Source organism: Alosa pseudoharengus, unplaced genomic scaffold (genome assembly GCF_046254945.1).
Source record: "Alosa pseudoharengus isolate Yale_2024_CS ecotype anadromous, Long Island Sound unplaced genomic scaffold, YU_APseudo_1.1 YU_APseudo_1.1_scf_3, whole genome shotgun sequence".
In the NCBI taxonomy this organism is placed as follows: domain Eukaryota; kingdom Metazoa; phylum Chordata; class Actinopteri; order Clupeiformes; family Clupeidae; genus Alosa; species Alosa pseudoharengus.
Window position 1 is genome coordinate 37,738,919 of NW_027468718.1, and position 25,202 is coordinate 37,764,120.

The window sequence follows — 25,202 nt, forward strand, 5'->3', positions numbered from 1 at the left end:
GCTGACAAATTACGGAAAAACATTTCCAACTGGAGCAAAACAATGCATGAATGTAGCTTCGGTGCGTCACATGAAACACAATTGATTGACCATATTGGACAACTTCAAAGCCTTATCATAGGCATGTTACATTCATGACATGAAAAGTGGAACTTATTGTACAAAAATGACACATTATGCTGTCGGCTAAACATTTTAAACTTGCGCAAAACTGCATGAACCCAGCATCGTAGCGTTGCATAAATTAAAACACAAATTGAAGCAACAGCTTGGGCATCGGACAATCCTACTGCAAAGCCTTTTCATAGGCATGCAGCGTTTATGACATAAAAAGTGGAATATGAACGCATTTCATCACACCTGACAATTACGGAGCTGCCGGCTGTAGCCTACGCGATTTTACTGATTCTTAAACTATCAGCGCAGTGTTGACTTGCGCGTCTTTTTTAGATGGTGAACGTAAACGAAGGAAAGCCTAATTGGACGGGCAAGACTGACAAGTAGACAGGCCTGGCCGTGGCTACGCGTATGCTTGGTAGGCAAAACTAGTGGGAAAATGGCTGTAAACAAATTTGGTAGCCAGAAAAAAGAACATAAACAGAGGATAGAAAATACAAAAAAGGAGGGAGAGAACGCAAAGAAGGTAGGCCTATGGTTCTTGGCTTCACATTCGGGCAATAGACGAGTTCGAGGATACGGTAGGACAATGATGACATTAATACAGTAGCCCGCTGTGGCATGGTCGCTTGCAATTGTATGGTTCATCAATATTATTTTAACTAATTGATCTGAATTGGTTGATGTTTCTCCTGGTAGCCTGTGCTCGCCTGTGCTGCGTGCGTATACCTAGACCATAATGGCTGTTGCGGTCGTGGGCGTGTTGCTCCCCGGCACAGAATAACGTAGAACCGGCCCTGTCTAAAATCAAAAGACTATCACTGTGCGTGTGTGCCGGTAATGTTAACTTCTGGTCTTGACTCACTGCAGAATGCAGCGGCTTGTTCACTGCACTGGAGAATACAGCTAAACAAGTTAAAGAAAGAGAAACGAAACTTCATATTTTTAAAGCCTCTAAAATCAAATTGACTATTGAAATCGAGGTTTAGGATGGAGTGATGTGTAGGAGCGATGACGCCCCCACCCCCCCCTCGGCTTTTTTCACAAATCGCACCCTGACTAGGTTGGCTTGTCAGTCAGTGTGGAACGCAACCTCAGACCAACGCAGATGCCAAAATAAGGAACTGCAACCTAATTTCAGTGGCTAAAGCTCTCCGAAACATTTCTAGTGGTTCTCATAATGCATTGATGGATTTGCGAGACTCGCAAAAGAAAGTCAAGATCTCGCAAAAGAAACTCGAGATCTCGCAAAAGAAAGTCAATATCTCGCAAAAGAAACTCGAGATCTCGCAAAAGAAAGTCAAGATCTCGCAAAAGAAACTCAATATCTCGCAAATGAAAGTCAAGATCTCGCAAAAGAAACTCGAGATCTCGCAAAACAAACTCAAGATCTCGCAAACCTAGTCAGTGTTTGTCCCAAGTACATACCTTTTCTCAGTTTTTTTTTTTTTTACCTTCGTTTTTTTTTTTCATGTCACCTCACGGGCTCCGTACAATCTCAATCAAGAACACTCTCAATTCGCCTTATTCACATGGCGGCCATTGGCGGCTAAAACGAGGCTACAGGGTACACAAACCATAGGATTGTTCTATGCATTCACCTGTAGGTGGCATTAATTATATAGTAAGTGTACCTTGTAGCCTCGTTTTGGTTTAAACAATGGCCGCCGTGTGAATAAGGCGAATACTCCCTTTACTTTGCTGTTTGCATCTTTTTGTACATTAAAAACCTATAGGTCGCGACCGCAAAAGGGGTGCTATCTCTATAGGTAGATATGAACAACGTATGACTTATGGCCTGAAAAAAGTTCAGTCAAACGATTTTTTTTCACTTTAATCCCTGCATCTCTCCTGTTTCTACCTGTAAAGAACACACTGGTGAAGAGCGCACAGCTCCTGTACAAATTCTTAGCGCTTTTGCTTGGACTACATCTAGTCCAGCTAAAACTGACTTGGCTGCAGATCCATATGCCAGACACCCATAATCAATTCTAGCTCTAATTAAATAAATATAAATCTGTTTCAGAGAAGCTATGTCTGCCCCCCAGTCCAATCCACTAAGACACCTCATTAAATTCATAACTCTTTTACACTTGTCAATAACCTTAGATACATGCTCCCTCCATGTAAGTCTAGAGTCAAAAAAGACACCAAGAAATTTAAAACTTTCAACCCTTTTCAAGTCCCTGCCATACATCTTTAGTTTAAGACTTTCATCAATTTTCTTTCTAGTAAAAAACATCATTTTAGTCTTCTCGGCAATCTAAAACCCCACCTCTTTCCCCAGTTCTCCACTAGGGTTAAAGTTTCCTGTATCTTCTTCAGAGTGTACTGCACATTTTTCCCCCTTCTCCATAAGCTACCATCATCTGCAAATAATGACCTTCCAATACCTGGATCAACATTAGAAAAAATATCATTAATCATTATATTAAATAACAATGGACTTATGACGCTTCCTTGAGGAGTTCCATTTTCAACTACCCACCTTCTGGACATATCTTTTCCTATTTTTACCTGAATACTTCTATTACTCAAAAAATCCATAACCCAGTTAAACATGTTTCCACCAATACCTAACATATGCAGTTTAATTAAAAGACCCTCTACCCATAACATATCGTACGCTTTTTCCACATCTAAAAACACTGCCACAACTGTCTCTTTTTTAACTTGAGCTTTTCTTATCTCATCCTCAAGGCATATGATTGAGTCAATTGTACTTCTCCCCTTCCTAAAGCCACTTTGGCAACTGGCCATCAGTCCCTTTTCCTCTACAAAGTGCATTAACCTACAATTAACCAGCCTCTCCATTAATTTGCCTAAATGAGAGGTAAGAGCTATTGGTCTATAATTAGTTGGGCTACTAGCATCTTTTCCTGGCTTTCTTATAGGAACAATAATTGCTTCCTTCCACCCTGAAGGAATCTTCCCTTCCTCCCATACTTTATTAAATAAATTTAAAACTTCTTGCAAACCCTCTTCACTAAGATGTCTCAACATGTCATAACAAATCTCATCTTTACCAGGAGCAGAATTTTTGCACCTACTCAATGCACTTCTTAATTCACTCAGAGTAAAAGGAACATTATACTTATCTTCTAATTTATCTTTCTTTTGAATAACCTCAATATACCTACTCCTTGTTTCTTCCCTACTCCTTTTTTCTTCATCTGTTAAATTATTAGAACTATGTACCTTACTAAAAGTATTAACCATTATTTCTGCTTTCTCCAAGTTTGAAATAGCCACCTGGTCTCCACTAGAAAGAATTGGATAGGACCATTCTCTCCTATTACCCTCCATCTTTTTAATTATTCCCCATATATCATTTATATTAGTAGTGCTTCCAATTGAGCTACAAAACTCCCTCCAATATGATCTTTTCCTTTGCCTTATTGTCCGTCTTACTACTGCTTGTGCTTGTTTATAATCAATTAAATGTTGAAAATTATGGGTTCTTTTTAATCTTCTAAAGGCCCTGTTCCTTTCTTTAACAACCTCTTCACAATTAATATCCCACCATGGTACCACTTTTTTAACAAACTTTCCAGAACTCTTTGGAATAGAAACCATTGCTGCCATATAAATGACATCCTCAATGTCTTGAATTAAATTAATATACAAATCACTTGTTTCCTTAAAACTCTCCCAATCTGCCTTTTTAAAAATCCACCTTCCATGACTCTCTTCCTCACTCAAACCTACATCAATATCCAAATTTACATAGAATTGGGTAGTGATCACTTCCAACAGTACTCCCCTTATGCACTTCCCATTTACACCTTGGAACAATACTAGATAAAAAAGTAAGGTCTAATATTGACTCTTTACCAGTTCTAACATCAATCCTAGTCCCACTACCATAATTTAAACAAACGAAAGATCTACTATCCATTAACTCTTCAATGACTTGCCCATTATTGTCTATCCTTTCTCCTCCCCACAGAGTATTATGCGCATTAAAATCCCCACACCATATAACATTATTCCAGTCCTGTCCTTCTATCTCTTCTAGTTTATTTAATTCCAATGGTTTACAAGGGTTGTAATAGTTAATTATTACTACTTTCTTTTTATCTGCCCATACCTCCACTACCACATACTCTTGTTCCTTACCTACACCCAATACTCTATACGGTACACCCTGTCTCACAAATGTAACACAGCCCCCACCATTTCCTTGCTCTCGGTCTCGTCTAATGGCAACATAGCTAGGCAAAACAAAATCAAACCTAGGCCTTAGCCATGTTTCCTGGATGCACAATACATCAGGCTTTACTGACCTACTAACTATAAATTGTTTAAAATCTTGCCCATTAGCTAACAAACTCCTTGCATTCCATTGAAGAATTAACATAAATAATATCATCCTATAGCTCCCTCTTGACTTGGTAGCATCCCACTAAGGCCATCTCTAACCTCTTCCCATTTTAAACCTTATATGCTCCACCCTTTTAACTGCTTCATACGTAACTTTGTTCTTTATTTTCATATTATGAATTTCAGTCTCTCTTTTCATTACTTCACATCCCCAGTAAGCTGCACTATGAGGCCCTCCACAATTACAACACTTAGGTATTGCTTGTTCCCCACACACCCCATAGTCATGAGCTCCACCACATTTTGCACATCTTTTCTCCCCTTTACACATTTTAGCTACATGGCCAAATTTTTGACAATTAAAGCATCTCATTGGTTTATGAGTAAACTCTCTCACATTATATCTCATATACCCAAAGTAAAGAACCAGGGGCAACTCTTTAGTACTAAACTGAACTACAACTAACTCAGTTTCCGTTTTCTCAAACCCCCTTGTCAAACGCTTGGCACTTTGAACAGCATCACACTTTTCTTTGATATTCTTAACTAGCTCTTTCATATCCACTGATAAAGGAATCCCATAAATCACCCCTTTACTTCCTTGATCACCAACTTTCACACTCTTCGCTACTTTTGTTTTTCCAACTGTTTGCAATTTTTCAGCCCTTCCAACCTGCTCTTCAGAGACACATCCAATCAACAAATTTCCATCACTCAAAATTCTAGCATATTTCACTTCTCCCACCTGATTCTTAATTATCTTTGTCAACTTTATCGGATCCATACTCTGAACTCCTCCATCCTCCTCAAACCTCACAACAACATTCCATTTCTCCTACCGCTCCTTGTTTTCCCTCAACCTCTTAGCTTTAAGCACCCTCCTAATTCGCCAACTACCATCATCCTCATCTAAGTCCTCCATAGGCCTACTCCAACAATCCTCCTCCTGATTTCCATCCATGATTAGGAAATATCAGCAAACGCAGTGTATACCGGACCTATACAGGCCGTCGGCCAGTGCACTCGCAAAATATTTCTCCAATCAAACTAACCCCGATACTAAAACGAAAGAAAAAAAAAAAAAAGGTAATGCTGCTTTGATTTTGCAAAACACCGCTACACCTGTTTCAAAACTTTTGCTTGCTTCAAACAAAACACTCCCGCCATGTGTCTAACCAAAGAACTTTGTCTTAACTTCCGGGCTTAACTGTTGATTGAACCAGAGAATGTCTAATAGAGCATCACAGTCCCGCCCACAGGAGTTTCCGGAAGTAAGAATTCAATGCAATTTCTCCATTGACAATTCGGGTATAAGCCATAAAAACTTAACTGCACATGGTAGACTCAAAACCAGCTACGGCTGTACTAAGCGATTGTGTATGCTCATATAGACGCCAAAAGTTCACAGGGCACTAACCTCGTTTTGAGATAAATGTCTTTTATTCGCGATGTCTTGGATAAGTACTTCATTACCCACAATCCTGAACAATCCCACAGTGATGCCTCTGATTGGTGGAAAGGCCGTTCACTCATAGTTTGAAACTTGAATCAGCGAAAATTATTGACAAGATGGCGGAGTCTTTTACTGCCTATGGCGAAAATCTTAATGTGAATAAAAACTTTCTAGACGAACATTGGTACTTGTATCAACAAGGATTGTGGTTTATATATCACACAAACTTAGTCAGGGCCAATACACCATCAAATAGAACACTGTAAATGCTAGTTTGAACACTTAACTTTTCAGGTAGCCGATAGGCTAGCTAATCATTACCCTTTCAGACATTAGAATGTCATTATAATGCTGCCAACATTAGCCTACATGCTGCAACACAGGTATGAAATATATTATGTTTTAGTGACCTTGTTGTTTCTATGAACATGAATTGTTGTTTATATGAAACATCAACTTAGACGAGGCATAAAAAGCCCTGTATATCCCCATTAAGAACTTAAACCTTTGAACTAGCTAGCTGATAGCAAAGCTGGATGCTACCACCGGGTAGACACTGCAGTAAAATGGTTAGCAAACCGTCCATGCCCCCGGCCCGTGAATATTTCAGTTTCAAGGACGAAATCAAGAGTGTCCAAAGGGGTGAAAACCACTTTAAATCGGGTCACATTATTGACTGTTGTGTGTCGAGGGTCAGCTTGTGGGTTTTGTATGGGCCAGCATGAGGAACAAGACCTATCAAACCTACGAAGTTGTGTGGTGAGTTTTGCAGGGAGGTTGGTAATGCTAGTTAACATTAGCTAGGCTACTGTAGCCTTCATACTGTACGAGCTATATCAATCATTAACCTAGAAATACTTCTTCGTACATTTAATGAACATTTTGTGTAATAATTCAAGTTAATAAACTGAATATGGTGGTCCAAGAGCAGACCATGCACCGGTCCATGCATCAGGATGGCAGTCAGATACGAAGCACTGCACAATGTTGCTAACGTTAACGTTAACCGCTTTCACACACACGATATAAAATACACGATGGTAAATATAACAATACCAAAACACTATTATTTACACGATTACTCCTGAAATAACTGCTATTAACTATATAAAAATCATTGTTTGGAGGAGAGGGTTCGCTGCTGTCGCCGGTTGGAAATGAATGATTTCGCGCTGGTTCGTGCTGCTTATATATTTTTCAGTGAGGCCCGGTGGTTTATGGGATGAGTAGTTCCTTCGCTCGGAAATGAAAATATGTACACAGTCTTGTACCTTTGACTTTTTTTGGACTTTCTATTCGTTTTTTCACTCGAAATGATATGTTGTATGCTTATGAGTTACGCCGTAGCTGATTAGCCTAAGACATGCTCTAAAACTCTTTAGATACGGATTTTTTCAAAATGTCAATGGGAGAAACGAATGGGAAATTTACTTCCGGAAACTAAGCTCTCTCGGAGGAGGGGCGGGACTGTGATGCTCTATAGACCTCTCCAGAATATATCCCGCCTCCTAACTTCCGTATCCATCCAACTTCCGGGCGTGGATTGTCTATGGGAAATATAACATGGCGTTTTGAAAGATCGTACCTGTCAAACTCTGTAGGTGACAAAGTAGTTTGATTTTCGGTGCCGTTTGAGTAGTATAGTAAACGGCACCGACAATCAAAAAATCCAGTGGAAACTATATGGCAGAAGTGTGTAGGCCAATCTGCCCACCAGCTTTTTCAACTTCGCTACCTACAGATGTTTTACCGGTATGATATTTCTAAACGCCATGTTATTCCCCATAGACAATCCACGCCCGGAAGTTGGATGGATACGGAAGTTACGGAGGCGGGAGTTATTCTGGAGAGTGTGCCAGTGACTTCCGTTTTACTTCCGCTACAAGGGACCTGTCTTTCAAAAAAATATGAACGGGAGTTAATGGAGAGATAACAATTATTTTTTGGTCCCATTTGAATTGTGCCATGAATTTCACATATGATGTGTGAATTTAAAAGATAATTTTTCACGTCAAGAAAGTACTGTTGTTCGATAGACTTCAAAAGTTATGTTGGTTTTGTACGAATCCGCTCAGTGGACTACATCTCTCGTCTCGAACGATGTACGTCACCAACGTAATGAAACGATAAGATTAGAAGCTAGCTGATAGCTGTTATGCTAGTTAACGTTGCATCTTGCTGCCTGCTATGTCACTTAACAGTATCTAAGGTACAGTCTATGGACGAATACAACTTACCTGATGTGTTTAATCCTCTGACTCATGGTATTTTCATCGGCAAGGAAAGCCCAATTAAGACCTGTTGCTGGTATGCTTGTACAATCTAGTGTGGCTGTGAATGAGCTAACGTCACTAGCGCGACTGATGGGTTTGTAGTCGTTGGAATTACGATCTTTCACAATGTTGTAATTCAATAGTTACGAAACAAACTGCAAATGTCTTTACATGAAAATTTGTCTTTAAAATTGACAAACATCATATGGGTAATTCAAGGCATAAGTCAACCGGGACCAGAAAATCATTTCTTTTTCGCCATAGATACAGTCGGTTAAGACGTTCGGAAAGGTTACCGCCCCCCACGAGGGGGAAAGCATGCTAACCTCACACAATGGAAGTCAATGGGCGAACTAGCTAACAGTTAGACTTTATACATTCGTTTTACATTCAGGTGGAGTTCTGCTTGTTTCTGAACACAATAATTTGAAAGAATTGTGTTTACTTAACTGCCCAGTGTATGCTAACAACTTAATTCACCCTCGATTGCCCAATGTTGACGACAAATTTCTCTGGAAGCTATATTCAATGGTAGCATCATTAGGTTGCTAACTGGCTAACTTTATATCGTCAGTGTAACATAACCAACTGGTACACATTACTTGTTAAAACTATTCCCACGGCCATTGTAGAGAATGTGCATTCATGTGAGAATAAATTCAGATGCAACTTACGAGTATGTGATGTTAAGGCAAAAGGGTTAGCTTGCTAAACCGAGCTACACAGTCCGGCCATTGAAAGCAGTTCTACAATGAGTACACTCTAGACCAGGGGTCGGGAACCTTTTTTGCCTGGAGAGCCACTTTTACCAATTTTTTTTTTTTTAATCTCAGAAGAGCCACATAAAGACGGTTACAAGAAAAAGTTTAGATATTTAACGTACATTTACTTTCATTCAACAGAGGATTTTTAAATACATGTTCTACTAGTTTTAAAAGTAATGTGCAAGTAACTTGAAATGTAAAGTGGAATGACAGAAGTATAGGCCTTAGGCTTCCCATGTAGGCTAAACACCACCCCCTATTTTCCCAGTGTTCTTTTGGTATGCAAAGTAACCTCATAGTTAACAACACAACACTCAATTTTCATGACATGACATGTCATTGGCGAAATTGAACATTAGGCCTACTGTACCAGAGTTTAGATTTGGTGATGGCCTTGGAGTCTGGCTGGCTCATATTCAGTGAGGTGAAGTGTCATGCAAGAATTGAGGCTGTCATCATTTAAGGGCAACTCCACGCAAAACGGTCATATATCCATAACGCCAACATGGCATTGTGTTGGCGTTATGGACGTGACAGTTTTGCGCGGAATTGCCCTTAAACGTGAGCGCAGGTTTGTCTTTATATTTTTCCTATGTGAGAAAGATTTCTCATATGCAAGTGGAACCGAACAGGTTTAACACAGCAATACTAACTCGTTGCAGTGTGCGATATATAACGGGCAGTTCATTTCAAGTTTTCAGAATCAGTCTTCGGATGGAAACTTTCCCATTTCAGCCCGCTTGTGTTCGCGCTCGCAAGCTGTGGTCATTGACGTTTCCTTTTTGACATTTTCCTCATCTAGCCTACAGCAAGCGCACACATCAACAATAACAATTAAAGTGTTCTCGTTCATCTTTTTTTCTCTTCGTCGTTTTCTTTGTTTTGGATACAACCGTTAGCTAGCTGAATTTTTAAGTAAAGCATCAGCGGGTGGAATGTTATCTCGGAACGGCATTGTCCAATAAAAAAACACGTTTTTCATATCTGTACAGTACATCGACGTAACCGTGAATTTCAGCGGTAGAGAACAGACATGGGATGGATTAAACTACGTGAACATATATTATATTTCGAACACTATTTTAACATTTTGATTTCAGTAGGTCCATTTTTTATTTCATACAGTACCAAAATTATTCATGACTTATTGTGTAAACAAATGGCAGGTTTGTCCGAGAGCCAGATGCAGTTCCCAAAAGAGCCACATGTGGCTCGCGAGCCATAGGTTCCCGACCCCTGCTCTAGACAGTTCTGGCCGTTTAACTGGAATTAGCAAAATGAGGGAACTTAATGTTACCCTTAACCTCCTTGACACACAGATAACTCTCAGTTGAAACGTGTTTGTGCCGTTGAGTGATGTTTGCTAAAAGATTTAATATTTTTATAGGTGCTTTCTGTACTTAAGCCGGTGCACCTCCATTAGTTTACATGCAATCTAAACGAATGTTTTCCCCCTCGGGGGCTTTTCAGCCACGGTAACCACGGCAACTGGGGGCGGTAACCACGATTATGACTAGTATCCGACTGTATGTATAGACTGGTGTTCAAAATTTTTTGAAAGATAGGTCCCATGGAGGCAAATGGAAGTGGCGTCACTTGCACACTTTCCTAGCGTTCATGGGCTTCGTAAAAACCTTTCTCCGAGTGAAAACATCATCATTCCGCGTCATTCACGTCACTTAATGTGTGAGTCAGAGGTCGGAAACTGGGGCTAGATTTTGCTAACAGAGTTGCCCAGTTAGGGGCTCGTCATCACTTTTGTCGTCACGTTGTAGTTCGTTTGTAGTCCATGTGGCCTTTTATGTCCAACAGTTTTAATGTGAACTTGGGAATTTGCCCTTTTTATCACTTGAAAAGCTGCATATCTTTCTTTCATGAGCATCTTACACTATATTTTAAGCAAATACAGTTGTTTTTTTAGGATTAGTGAGTATATGTTTTAACCTTTGTTGTGGCATCCGTGTTTGTCACACATTCGATGGCAAAGCACTTGAACACTTGCTGTCGGAAAAACAAAGTAGCCATGGGGGCGGTCCTTGTCATTCCGAGGTGCTCTGAATGCACCATCTATGGCCTCTGATTGAACTAACTGAAGGAAAAGTTGTGCGTGGCTGTCAGATTGGAAGAGGCGCGGTGGTTTATGGGATGAGTAGTTCCTTCGCTCGACATGAAAATATGTACATAGTCTTATATTTTTGGGGGATTTTCTGTTCGTTTTTTCACTCGAAATGATATGTTGTATCCTTATTAGACATTCTCTGGTTGTATGCTCATGAGTTACGTTGTAGCTCGTTAGCTCATGGTCTAAAACTCTTTAATACGGATTTTCCCAGACTTCGATGGGATAAATGAATGGGAAACTTACTTCCGGAAACTACGCCCTCTCGGAGGAGGGGCGGGGAAGTGAACAGGCCATAGTAAACGGGCCATAGACGGGTCCTGGCAGTAAGCTCATACCACTGACGTTGCAGTAGTAGTCAGCTGTCCTTTAGCAGTCTGAAAGTCTGAAAAAGAACTAGCTACCTGTTATTACCACTATTGTTTTCTGTGTTTACGTCCAGAGCAAGGTAAGAGTATGCGGATAAAGCTGCATTAAAAGTTTCTTGCTGTATAATCCCAGCCTTCATTTTATATTGTCAGTAGCAAACGAAATGCTAACTTGGTTAGCTATTGTGAATGGTCAATGAAGAAATAACGCTTCAATAACTTCTATAAAGTCTGTGAGTCTAAGTATAACGTTACGAAAATGTTCGAGCAATTGACTAGCCTACTGCAGGACATGTCGTGACCGGAATAGAAATATGTGGCATCAGTGAATTCTGTCTTAGAAAGGGACTGTTTTGTGCATTGTCAAGCTTCCATACACTTGTTATTCAGCAGACATATGAGATAAATTCTTGATGTTTTTCCTTCCCTCCGTGTCATGCGTGTCATGCCGTCCATTCGTGTTTCGAAATATTTGATTGTCCTCCGGTAGTTTGGTGCTTATGCTTTTTCACTGATGTAGGCTACACATGATTACCAACATAGCACAATGACAATGGACTATTTCTCTTTATTGACACAGGTTTTGAAATGTCAAAGAAAATCAAGGCAGGACCTGTGGTTGAAATGCAAGGAGATGAAATGACCAGAATTATTTGGGAGCTGATCAAAGAAAAGCTAATCTTTCCCTACGTTGACATGGAGTTACATAGGTGAGACGTCTGTGTCAGACAAACATGCCATCTCAATTCTGGTTTAACAAGCTTGCTTGCTCTTTAGATATTAGACCTGCCAGTTCTGGCCACGTGATATGTCAATGACCTTTTGCACAGAAAATTGTTAGAGCCTGGCCAAAGTGCATTATATCATGGCATAACTCCAGACTAGCATTTCAGGCTTTTAGCACAAATCTCTGCAAGTATTTGCATCACCTTATTTACATATAGGCATGGCATTTTGAGCACTGCATTTAACAACAATCTGAATATGAAACAATCAAATACAGCATCTGATCATTTGTACAGCTTGCCAGATCAGCAACAACTTCTATAACATTTTATAATCTTGTGTAGATGTGCACACAATGTTGAAGCACAGTGAGGTACATACACAACAAAATTGACAAAAAAATAAATAAAATAAAAACATTTGTTAAAGAATAGCCACAAGTAGTGTGGATCTGACATGAACATCCAGATCAGTGTTTCCCAACTTTTTCAGACCAAGGACCACTTAACCAATAAAAAAAACCCTCACCTAGCTAAAAAAAAACAAACAAAAAAAGTTGATCTACTTCAACAGTATATTACACAATAGGCCTACTCACTGAACCACCTTGCCTATTGTCTTTGCACCTTGCTTATTGTGTCAGAGAATTCAATATGATTTAAATTGGCGTAGCTTACATAGGCAGTGTTGCAGAACTGTTTGGATTTACATACAAGTTGGTTCAATATTGCAAACAACTCATCTATATTATATTTTACCACGTCTGCTCGCGGACCACTTGAGATAGCTTGCGAACCACCCTTTAAGAAACACTGACTTAGGTAATCCAAACTGTGGACTTCTTATCTCTCATACATGCCTTTGAGCTACAACGGGTCCACAGCCCTCGGACTCACATAGCAAGCAAAGAGCTTGATCTCATTCTCGCTCAAAACTGTGACACAGATGACGTAACAGTTACATCGCTGCATCTCTCACATGAATTAATTTGGTTCAATCTGTGCCTCACGGAACGGCCCTCTGTTCTTCCATCCATGGTCTTCCAACACAACCTCTGCAACCTATCACCTGTCCATTTCTCCTCTCTATTAGCCTCTGGGGAAGATCACATGCATGTTAACATCTAGGGTAAAAAATAAAACTTTATACATCTCTACAAAACACATCTGAGGGGTATTTCACAAAACCTAGATAAGGGATTAAGCTGGGATTTTTAGGTTATCCTGGATGAATTTAGCCTTGACTTGGTTTCACAAAAGAGATGGCACATAAGTTACCATGGGAATTTATTCTCTGCACCTAGCCTGGTCCCGACCAGGCTAACAGCCAAGCTAAGTTAATTCTAATGGTAATTATGTCGTCTTATTGGTTCAGCTAGCTGTCATTCACATCAGACCTCCGTGCTAATTTTTAAGGAGCTTTATTCCAGTTATAAACTATTTGCTAAATGTATTTGCTCGCAAAACAAAACAGATTGTCTGCCTACTACCATATGGTTATTGTTTTAATTGTGATAGCCTTATAATTATTAACATAGGCCTACTCATTGTTTGCTTATTTTATTGATAGATGTTTGATGAATAGCCTACTGTAGTTGATTGGAAGTGGAAGGGCAAGTTTTCGAAGGTATTTTCAACTATAATATTAAGGTATATCATATCTTTGCAGTGGCAAGCGCTTTCTTAATGATGTTGCGTGCTGAGACAAGGAAGCACTCACACGTGGGTGCATACGTCAATTTGCATTCAGTTGGTCTACCAAATGGGGGTACGCGTAACCCTGGGGGTACGTGAAGGCACTCCAGGGGGTACGTGAGATTTTAACCCTTAGAACCCAATTGCAAAGTCTGTCAAAAAACAAACCCTTTCTTCTCTGTTACATTACTCCGCAACTGTTCATCACAGCGAGATGAAACCGTTATTGTGTGACAGAGCAGAAGTGGGGCTTTCCAACTAGACCACGCATTTGTCTGTACGCCAAAGTATGAAAATAAAAAAACAAAAATCATGAAATTAAATCAAATTGCATCATATTTACAGTCTACACTTCTCTGCGTTCACCTGCGCACCCAATATACTCTCGTTTGAATTACTCGCGAACCCGTGAACGCATAGATATGGCAAGCATATCAGATGAAAGAGGAGACACGGGGCTATCCATTGGTACCAAGTATGTCGATCTTTCTGGCTTATGAAAACAGACGAAGTGTCTGCAAAATAATAACGTCATGTACAAAAAACAACGCTGCACACCCATAACTCTCGTTAGAATTACTCGCGGACCTGTGATTATGGCAAGCCGATTGAGCATTTATTCAGATATCTTGATATCAGGCATAATTGTCATGTACATGCAAGCCATTTCTGTCCACTAGTTAACTAGTGAGCCATTTCTGTGTGAACTAGTTAACTAGTGACGGCCAAAATGCTCACTAGTTAACTAGTAAGGCCCAAAATCTCTCTAGTTAACTAGTTCACATGTTTCATATGCTCAGCATGTTCACTAGTTAACTAGTGGACACTGAAATGTTCACTAGTTAACTAGTTTAAAGACTTCTATATTTTACTAGTCAACTAGTAAGGTAAAAAAAATTTTACTAGCTGACTACTGAATGTCAAATTCCCACTTGTTAACTTCTATGTAATTTGGCCAGCCTCTTCAGCATTTATTCTGATATCTTGATATCAGGCCAACATGCAAGCCAATTTTGTCAACTAGTTAACTAGTGAGCCATGTTTGTGCACACTAGTTAACTAGTGACAGCATAAATGCCCACTAGTTAACTAGTGAACACATATTAGCTTCACTAGTTAACTAGTGAGAGACACAAATGTCCACTAGTTAACTATTAAAGGCCAAAATGCATACCAGTCAGCTAGTTGAAGGCTTTTGGGTCTCACTAGATAACTAGTGACAGCCAAAAATGTGCACATGTTTACTAGTGAAGGCAAAACTCCTCATTAGTTAACTAGTTGGAGTAGGTCAATGTCACTAGTTAACTAGTGAACCATAAATGGCTTACTAGCTAGCTAGGTGATGGCAGCAGGCTCACTAGTTAACTACGTGATGCATCCTTTGTCCAAACTAGTTAACTAGTGAGGTCATAAATGTATACTAGTAAACTAGTTGAAGCCTAAATTCACACTAGTCACTATTTCAGCCCCACTAGTTAACTAGTGAGATGCCAAAATGGTCACTTGTTAACATGTAAAGGCAAAAATACCCTCTAGTTTACTAGTGAGGGTGTTGTAGGCCTTACTAGTTAACTAGTGGCATGTATATTTTGTTCACTAGTTAACTAGTTACACCTAAAAAGAGAAACAAGCTGACCGTTTTTGTCCACTAGTTAACTAGTGGAACAATTAAAGTCTCACTAGTTTGCATGTGTGGCAGTGAAGCAGCTCACTAGTTAACTAGTGCCTGAAACGGCTATTATGCAAATTCTGATGAGAGGGTGGGTAGAAGACTCCTATTGGGTATTATGTAAGAATCCCACCCAGTCTAAATGTAAATTTACTGTTCATAGCCTCGCGATCAGGTCCTGATGGGTGCCCCTAGTGGCTAAAGTGACACACTGCTCTGCAACGGTACTTCAGTATAGATAGTAAAGCAGAGCCTGCAGTATGCAGTATCTCATATTCTGTCAAAATGTTTTTTAATAATAACAGGGAAACCCCATGCTTTAACAAGTTAGCTCTTAGTGATCCACATCAAAGATTTAAGGGATCGATTTTAATATTATTCTTTGTTGCTAGGCAACCACAGATATATGTATACATTCAGTCGTGCTTTTCTGATTAATAACTGAAAAACAAAAGATTGTACACATTAACTGCACACATTAACTGCACATGGTTTCAAAAGTAATTAAAAGCTTAAGAAAAAAACTTCATGCACTTCTAAGGAATTGAACCCTGGTCTCCCACATGATCTCCTGCTGCTTAACCACTTGAGCTAGTCTTGCCACATCAGCAATGCTATCATCAATGTTCATGTTACCAGAGAATGTCTAATAGGGGGAGAACCTTCACTCTCGGAACGCTTCCGGTGTGGTACTGCATCTAGGGGCGCTCGCGGGCGAGTCCAGAATGAATGGAGGTCTATGGAGCTGTACCCCTCATAATCCACTTCTCTCGGGATATAATTTTTTTTTCAAATAATTTGAATATTGTATTTGAAAGGGGAGGCAAAGACAATACACTTGGTTGAGTATTATATTTTTTAAAGTCACTTAATTGTTCTAAAAAGCCTGTCAAACGTGTCAATGACGTCATTCATTAGCATGATCATAGCATAGCATAGCATCAATGCTAGCGTGTTATGGGCAACAACGACCCAACCTGTAAGAAAACGAAAGGACATGACTCCCGGATTATTTCACTTTTGATTGATAATCCATATCCATTTTGCGAAAAATAAAATAAAATCTGAGGGTTTCAGTTGTTAAATAGGTGAAAACAATAAATGTAGCCATGTAGCTCCATAGGACCCCATGTATTTTGGACTCGCCCGCGATCGCCATCTAGGTGAACTCTGGTGAACTGCAGCCAAATTCGGTTTGTATGGGATTAATAGAGAGTGGGGAGGCGATTTTCAGACTAATAACTGAAAAACTAAAGATTGTAGACATTAACTGAACGAAGATTACAGCAATACACCACAACTGTGTCACTAGACATGTTATCAAAACATATTTTTATGCTCAAACGATCTTAGTTTATAAAAGTTTGCTCTTAGAACAGCCTGGACGAAGTCAGCCATGTTTTCTAGGTTTCTGAGTCCTAAATGGACCAATCAAAATCCTTGTTCCGCCTTCTTCATTTGCATGCAAGTGCGACATTGCGCACTAGTTAACTAGTGTTATGTCCCACTAGTTAACTAGTTGCACAAAATGCCAGCCGTTTGTGTATTTATTCAAATTCCACTAGTTTACTAGTGTGAGGGGCATTTCTCTCCTGCTAGTTCATTATGGACAGTGTCTTCACTAGCTAACATGTAAGGCTCAAAATGCCCTCTATAAGCTAGTGAAAGGCATTAATAATGCAGATATGCTCACTAGTTAACTAGTGAGCATGTCCTGTTCCATTACTAGTAAACTAGTAAGGCCAAACATGTCAACTAGTTAACTAGTGAAGGCCAATGTGTCACTAGTTAACTAGTAACAGTACCTTTTGCATTACTAGTGAACTAGATAGCTCCAAAAACAGCCACTAGTGTGTGTCTTGTGCGCACTAGTTAACTACTGAGCTGCTTCACTGCCACACATGCAAACTAGTGAGACTTAAATTGTTCCACTAGTGAACAAAATATGCATGCCACTAGTTAACTACTAAGGCCCACAACACCCTCACTAATAAACTAGTGGGTATTTTGGCCTTTACATGTTAACAAGTGACCATTTTGGCATCTCACTAGTTAACTAGTGGGGCTGAAATGGCCTTCACTAGTTAACTAGTGGGCATTTTGGGGCACACTAGTAAACTAGTGACACTTTTTGCACCTCACTAGTTAACTAGTCGAATGGAAATTGCCATCACTAGTTCACTAGTGGGTGTTTTGGTGCACACTAGTAAACTAGTGACACTTTTTAGACCTTACTAGTTAACTAGTGGGCATTTGTGTCTTCACTAGTGAGCAGTTCTGCCTTCACTAGTTTACATGTAAGTGTCACACTGAAGCCACTAGTTACTAGCTAGAGTTCCTTTGGCCAGCATGTTAACTTGTGTGCCACATGCAAATGTTGTGGGTGGGATTTTGTCAAATTCTGCACTGTGATTGGTTGTCATGTTCTATTTGGACATAGGGAGCCAATAGAAAGCCTCAATTTCCGGAATTCTCTGCCTCCTAATTTGAATTCTGTGCCACTAGTTGACTAGTGTCTTGAACTAGTTTACTAGTATACATGTACAAGGATTAAAGTTTGCTTTCCGAGGTATTGAGTTTGTTTTGCGAGATCTCGAGTTTCTTTTGCGAGATATTGACTTTCTTTTGCGAGATCTCGAGTTTCTTTTGCGAGATATTGACTTTCTTTTGCGAGATCTCGCAAATCCATCAATGCAGAACCACAAACGTTCTGGAGAACTTCAGTCACTGAAATTACGTTGCAGTGCCTTGTTTTGCCAGCATGCGGCGAACAAAAGCAAAACTAACGGGCTTCGCGCATACTGGGGGGGGGGGGCAGAAAAATAAATAGCCTAATCAAATAAACGCTTTCTGTGGTGATTCTGCATTAAGTGTGCATTCATCGATGTGTCTCACTTACCAGCTTAAAGCGTTGTTGCTTGTTGTTTCTGGCAGTTTCCCTATTGGCTGATAGCGATTTATTTTTAAAAATTTATCAAAAGTTAGGCTACCCCTCCCCCGTGGGGAGTAGTAGGCTACGTTAGACGTGACCTGTCAAGATGTGAGATTGAGAGATTCTGTTCTCGGTAGCGTAGCCAGAAATTTTCAAATGGGTGGCATACAAACATTAATCATAGGCATGTTATATTTATGTGGAATTTATTGAAGGCATTTGATCATAGCTGACAAATTACGCAAAAACATTTCCAACTGGAGCAAAACAATGCATGAATGTAGCTTCGGTGCGTCACATGAAACACAATTGATTGACCATATTGGACAACTTCAAAGCCTTATCATAGGCATGTTACATTCATGACATGAAAAGTGGAACTTATTGTTAGAGCTTAGATCGGGCCCAAAAAATCAAGCCCGACCCTACCCGAGCCCATGCACATTGTGCCCGAGCCCGACCCGGCCCGACACATTAACTGTAATTATGAGCCCGAGCCCGATTTAAACCCGACATTTTTTAAATACGTGGGCCATTATAACTGACGTTCTCAACTACAATTCCGAGCTGTTTGAGCTACAGAAATCCGTTTAGAATTATATTAATGAATAATGCAACGGAGGATGAAGAATGTAGGCTAAACTATGTTTGTTTATTCAGAATGGAATGGATTGCAAATGAATCCGAATGAAGAAACGTAAGCCACTTACAACGTAAAATGATGTCCCTGCAGCAAAACGCAACGCATTTCTCTGTGAGGGCTTGCCTCGCGCTCAGGTGTATGGAGAAGTGACAAAAGAGGACATTGAAGGTTGGCTATCATTATTTCTGCCATGGCAAGCCTGCTTCATGTTCATCTTAAAGTCTTTTTGCTGTCATAGGTGAACATCGTGCGCACTTAATGCACGCAACAAAGCATACCTGACAAATGCATACCTCCGACTTTTCTCCAAACTTGCTCGAAGTTATTTCTCCTGTTTTCATTTTTTTTCTTTACATCTTCAAGCTTGACGTTGCACTTAAGCTACACAATACAGCACAGCAGGCCCGGTGTGATGCGTGCGAGTGGAGAAGCTGCGCATGACACGTGTTGCGCAGATGACATTACAATTGACATTTTGTAACTCTGAGCCTAACTTGTATAACTTTGTATACACTTGTTACTTAGGCCTACTTTGATAAATATAAAATATTTCCCCACCCAAGTAGGCTAATGATTAGGAAAAAAAAAAAAAAAAAAGTTTGATCAAGGACCCGGCCCGGCCCGGCCCGGCCCGAGGATAGTGGCTGGAAATATCGGCCCGACCCGGCCCGCGGGTCGGGTCGGGTCGGGTCAAGTTCGGGCTCGGGCAGAGAATCTAAACTCTACTTATTGTACAAAAATGACACATTATGATGTCGGCTAAACATTTTAAACTTGCGCAAAACTGCATGAACCCAGCATCGGTGCGTTGCATAAATTAAAACACAAATTGAAGCAACAGCTTGGGCATCGGACAATCCTACTGCAAAGCCTTTTCATAGGCATGCAGCGTTTATGACATAAAAAGTGGAATATGAACGCATTTCATCACACCTGACAATTACGAAGCTGCCGGCTGTAGCCTACGCGATTTTACTGATTCTTGAACTATCAGAGCAGTGTTGACTTGCGCGTCTTTTTTAGATGGTGAACGTAAACGAAGGAAAGCCTAATTGGACGGGCAAGACTGACAAGTAGACAGGCCTGGCCGTGGCTACGCGTATGCTTGGTAGGCAAAACTAGTGGGAAAATGGCTGTAAACAAATTTGGTAGCCAGAAAAAAGAACATAAACAGAGGATAGAAAATACAAAAAAGGAGGGAGAGAACGCAAAGAAGGTAGGCCTATGGTTCTTGGCTTCACATTCGGGCAATAGACGAGTTCGAGGATACGGTAGGACAATGATGACATTAATACAGTAGCCCGCTGTGGCATGGTCGCTTGCAATTGTATGGTTCATCAATATTATTTTAACTAATTGATCTGAATTGGTTGATGTTTCTCCTGGTAGCCTGTGCTCGCCTGTGCTGCGTGCGTATACCTAGACCATAATGGCTGTTGCGGTCGTGGGCGTGTTGCTCCCCGGCACAGAATAACGTAGAACCGGCCCTGTCTAAAATCAAAAGACTATCACTGTGCGTGTGTGCCGGTAACGTTAACTTCTGGTCTTGACTCACTGCAGAATGCAGCGGCTTGTTCACTGCACTGGAGAATACAGCTAAACAAGTTAAAGAAAGAGAAACGAAACTTCATATTTTTAAAGCCTCTAAAATCAAATTGACTATTGAAATCGAGGTTTAGGATGGAGTGATGTGTAGGAGCGATGACGCCCCCTCCCCCCTCGGCTTTTTTCACAAATCGCATCCTGACTACGCAACCTCAGACCAACGCAGATGCCAAAATAAGGAACTGCAACCTAATTTCAGTGGCTAAAGCTCTCCGGAACATTTCTAGTGGTTCTCATAATGCATTGATGGATTTGCGAGACTCGCAAAAGAAAGTCAAGATCTCGCAAAAGAAACTCGAGATCTCGCAAAAGAAAGTCAATATCTCGCAAAAGAAACTCGAGATCTCGCAAAAAGAAAGTCAATATCTCGCAAAAGAAACTCGAGATCTCGCAAAACAAACTCAAGATCTCGCAAACCTAGTCAGTGTTTGTCCCAAGTACATACCTTTTCTCAGTTTTTTTTTTTTTTACCTTCGTTTTTTTTTTTTTCATGTCACCTCACGGGCTCCGTACAATCTCAATCAAGAACACTCTCAATTCGCCTTATTCACATGGCGGCCATTGGCGGCTAAAACGAGGCTACAGGGTACACAAACCATAGGATTGTTCTATGCATTCACCTGTAGGTGGCATTAATTATATAGTAAGTGTACCTTGTAGCCTCGTTTTGGTTTAAACAATGGCCGCCATGTGAATAAGGCGAATACTCCCTTTACTTTGCTGTTTGCATCTTTTTGTACTTTAAAAACCTATAGGTCGCGACCGCAAAAGGGGTGCTATCTCTATAGGTAGATATGAACAACGTATGACTTATGGCCTGAAAAAAGTTCAGTCAAACGATTTTTTTTAATCCCTGCATGTATGACCTCACTAGTTAACTAGTTTGGACAAATGATGCATCAACTAGTTAACTAGTGAGCTTACTGCCATCACCTAGCTAGCTAGTCAGCCATTTATGGTTCACTAGTTAACTAGTGACATTGACCTACTGCAACTAGTTAATTAGTGAGGTGTTTTGCCTTCACTAGTAAACATGTGCACATTTTTGGCTGTCACTAGTTAACTAGTGACACCCAAACGCCTTCAACTAGCTGACTGGTATGCATTTTGGCCTTTACTAGTTAACTAGTGGGCATTTCTGGTTCTCACTAGTTAACTAGTGAAGCTAAAATGTGTTCACTAGTTAACTAGTGAGCCTTTTGGCTCCCACTAGTTAACTAGTGTACATATTTTGGCCCCTCACTAGTTAACTAGTCCACACAAACATGGCTCACTAGTTAACTAGTTGACAAAAATGGCTTACATGTACATGACAATTATGCCTGATATCAGAATAAATGCTCAATCGGCTTGCCATATGTGATCGCATAGATATGCCACGCATGTCTGATGAAAGAGGGGACACAGAGCTATCATTTGATACCAAGTACATCCTTCTGGGTTATAAAACAGACTAAGTGACCGCAAAATAATAACTTCATATAGCTCGACTTACCTCACGTTTTTGTCTGTTTTTGTGGCAAAGCATGTTTATTATCCAACGCTATTGTGTGTTTCTCTATGGCAAAGAATGTTAATAATCCGGTTTTGGGATCCTAGCAAATTCTTGCATGGCATCCAATTCAAGGCTCACATTGCATCCCAATTTGTTCGACAAAGAAACACCTTTGCCTTTACTTTGTTCATGGCAATGCAGTAAAAAGTTGTAGAGAATCATAGATGCAGACACCATAGACACATTGGCTAACACGCAAACTCGGGTTCAGTCAGGTCAGATCAGTTCTGTCACAGATAGTCGCAGAAAGGTCATTTTTAATCACTAAATAAAAAAATGGCACTTATTTCTGTAAGGCGCACACCACATATGTCTGTAAATTAGGGCTGTCACTTTTGTGAAAAAATCCTGTTCGATTTTTGAGACATAAGTGTTCATTGAATCGATTGTAAAATCGATTTTTTATGTCTAAAGACGTTTCCATTTTCAACGGCAAATATAGGCTAATCCACAAACAACTTACAGGCATTAGGTCAAACGTAAAGAGGGCGCTTGTAGATGCAAGCCAGCAATATTTCTGATGATTTATTGGCATGAAGTTTCGTGCACAATGACAAACAGAAGTAGATTTCTAGGCTAAAACAGAAGTGCAACATTCTCGAAAACCAGTAAGCCGAGTGGACTGCCATTACATCAGTGACATGACTGCAGGCTTCAACGTAGCTGTGTCTGTGTTTACGATTAGAAATGTCAAACAAATTTCGCCTACGTAGAACTCGATTGCACAGTTTGCGTAGCCTACCGCTTTGTTCTTCTCCATAGTTTGATATACCAAAAATCCGAAGTACTTCCACATCGAACTCCTCAAGTTATTAGGGCCCATCACTCGTCTCTCTACATGTCCCACAGGTTGATCGCGTTGTCCTCCATTTTTTGGCAAAACACGAGCAGCACAGCAGCTGACAGAAACAGCTGTTCCCGGTGCGTAAAATTGGTGGGAATTTTCTTTTTAGCTTTCGCAATGCTTACTGCACTTCGGAATTCTTTTATATTCTTATATTCTTGTTTGTGAATTTTGTTACACCTATCTTTTTTATTTGTTTATTTTGTTTAAAAGTAATAGCGATTCCCTATTTTAGTTTTCTAAACTTGTGTTGTTTAGTCCAATCGATTGTGCAATCGATTTTCGAACGTAAAGTGACAGCCCTACTGTAAATTGCTCAGCCCCAGAGAATCCCTCCATCATAGTAATGATATTGCCATATTCAGGACAGTCTGCCCTACACACACATGAAATGCATGTAGAGCTATGAGCTTGCTGTGGTGTATGTCAAAATATAAGAATTTGTATAAAACGCTTTTTATATTTTTAATTCTTTAAATATCAAAATAAATATACAAGAGAGCAGTATATACATATATTTGAAAAGTAGAATCCATGCAAAAATACTTTTAAAAACAATTATTTAATAAATATTTCAGGAAAATATAAGTTCATAAAATGAATTTTATATTTCAGTAGGCTATTCAATTTCATTATCCTGAAAAACCCAGAGTCACCCCCATACCAGGATGGTTCGACCCAACCTGTCACATGCCACCCGCCATCACCTGTCATTCACTGTCAAAACTCAAACGATGGCGTCGTGGTTGAAGCGTAGCGGTAATTCTTGTGCGCTGGTTAGGGGTACTTGGCTGAAAAGATATTTCACAGGGGGTACATCACTGAAAAAAGGTTGAGAACCACTGGTCTACAGTATATCAAAAGCGGTTGTTCACTTTGTGTGAATGACGCTATTTTCCGCATCTTTTTATTCCAACCGTGGGCACTTTGGAGCAGAAGCGAGAAGGCGCACACATCCTGAATTACTTACACCTGGCTTGACATTGTCGCTCCTACTCATCCTGGATTGGCATTAGTGAAGCGAGTTGAGCTAGGATGACCAGACAACGCTATGTCAGACCTTGCTTTATCACTTATCTTGGATGTCTTAATTCTGCCTTTGTGAAATACCCCTCTGGTATGATTACCAATCAGTTAAAGTTTACAAAACAGGTTAAAGATTGTTTCTATGTGCCCTCATCAAACGTTCCAGCATTTTGAAGATAATGACAAGTGGATTGTCAGGCATTAAAATGTTGTGCTATCTGAATGTAATTGTGAAAGATATTACCATCTTTATTGTCTTCTATTGTTGTTTTATGTTATACATATCCCTTTTCATGGTTTTGACATGAAAATGAAGAAAACATATATCTAAAGACTTTTTTAGAAACGTTTAAATATGCTGTCTTAATTCCGTTACCATCAAATGCAGTATTTTTCCCCTCCCTCAATGGCATTAAGCTAAAAAATGAAAATAGTTTCACAGCACACAAACACCCCACCTATTTTGGGGAACAATTTATACAATTAAATAAACAATAGGAACATTTGTAACTTGTTCACCATGACTTATGAAACTTACTGTATGTCTAAGAAATCAGGCGCTAGCCTACCTGCCCCACAACAGGGAGTCAAACGGGTGTCTTTGTATAATGCCTATTTGTATAGTTTTATAGGCTAATGTTTAATCCGGTGTAGGCTATATTGCCACATGACATTGTTTTAGGGCTGGGATAAACGATTATTTTTTAAACGATTAATCTAGCGATTATTTTTTCGATGCATCGATTAATCTAACGATTCATTTTTTCAGTCCGATTCGATTTCGATTCGATTATCGATTATCTCCCCATTAATTGACTAATAGCAATTTATACATGTTGATTTATATATCTGAATGAAAAAACATGAATTCCTTAACATTGCAATATATGTTTATTGCTCTTAAAATTCCAAAATAAAAGACTATACAAGTGCAAAGTAATGCATTCTTAGTCAGAGGTAGCATTCAATAAAGTTCAGTAGTGTATAGGTCTAATTGAGTGCCTGTCACTTTAAGACGTTCGTTCCCTTGCAATTATAACACTAACGCAGTTAAAACGCAGCTGATGTATGGATGCAATTCATAACGTAGA

The 25,202-nt window shown here is 39.8% G+C and overlaps 2 protein-coding genes across 2 annotated transcripts in view; both read left to right on the forward strand.

Annotated features, from left to right (window-relative positions):
* The window catches only part of vwa8 (von Willebrand factor A domain containing 8), an 833,026-nt gene that overhangs the window by 504,107 nt on the left and 303,717 nt on the right, over positions 1 to 25,202 (forward strand). The window lies entirely within an intron of this gene.
* idh1 (isocitrate dehydrogenase (NADP(+)) 1) overlaps positions 11,342 to 25,202 on the forward strand; it is a 92,920-nt gene continuing 79,059 nt past the window's right edge. Inside the window, exons 1-2 of the mRNA XM_076264205.1 lie at positions 11,342 to 11,497; positions 11,998 to 12,127. Coding sequence (XP_076120320.1) covers positions 12,006 to 12,127 — 122 coding nt within the window. The 5' untranslated portion in view covers positions 11,342 to 11,497; positions 11,998 to 12,005. The remainder of the gene's footprint in view (positions 11,498 to 11,997; positions 12,128 to 25,202) is intronic.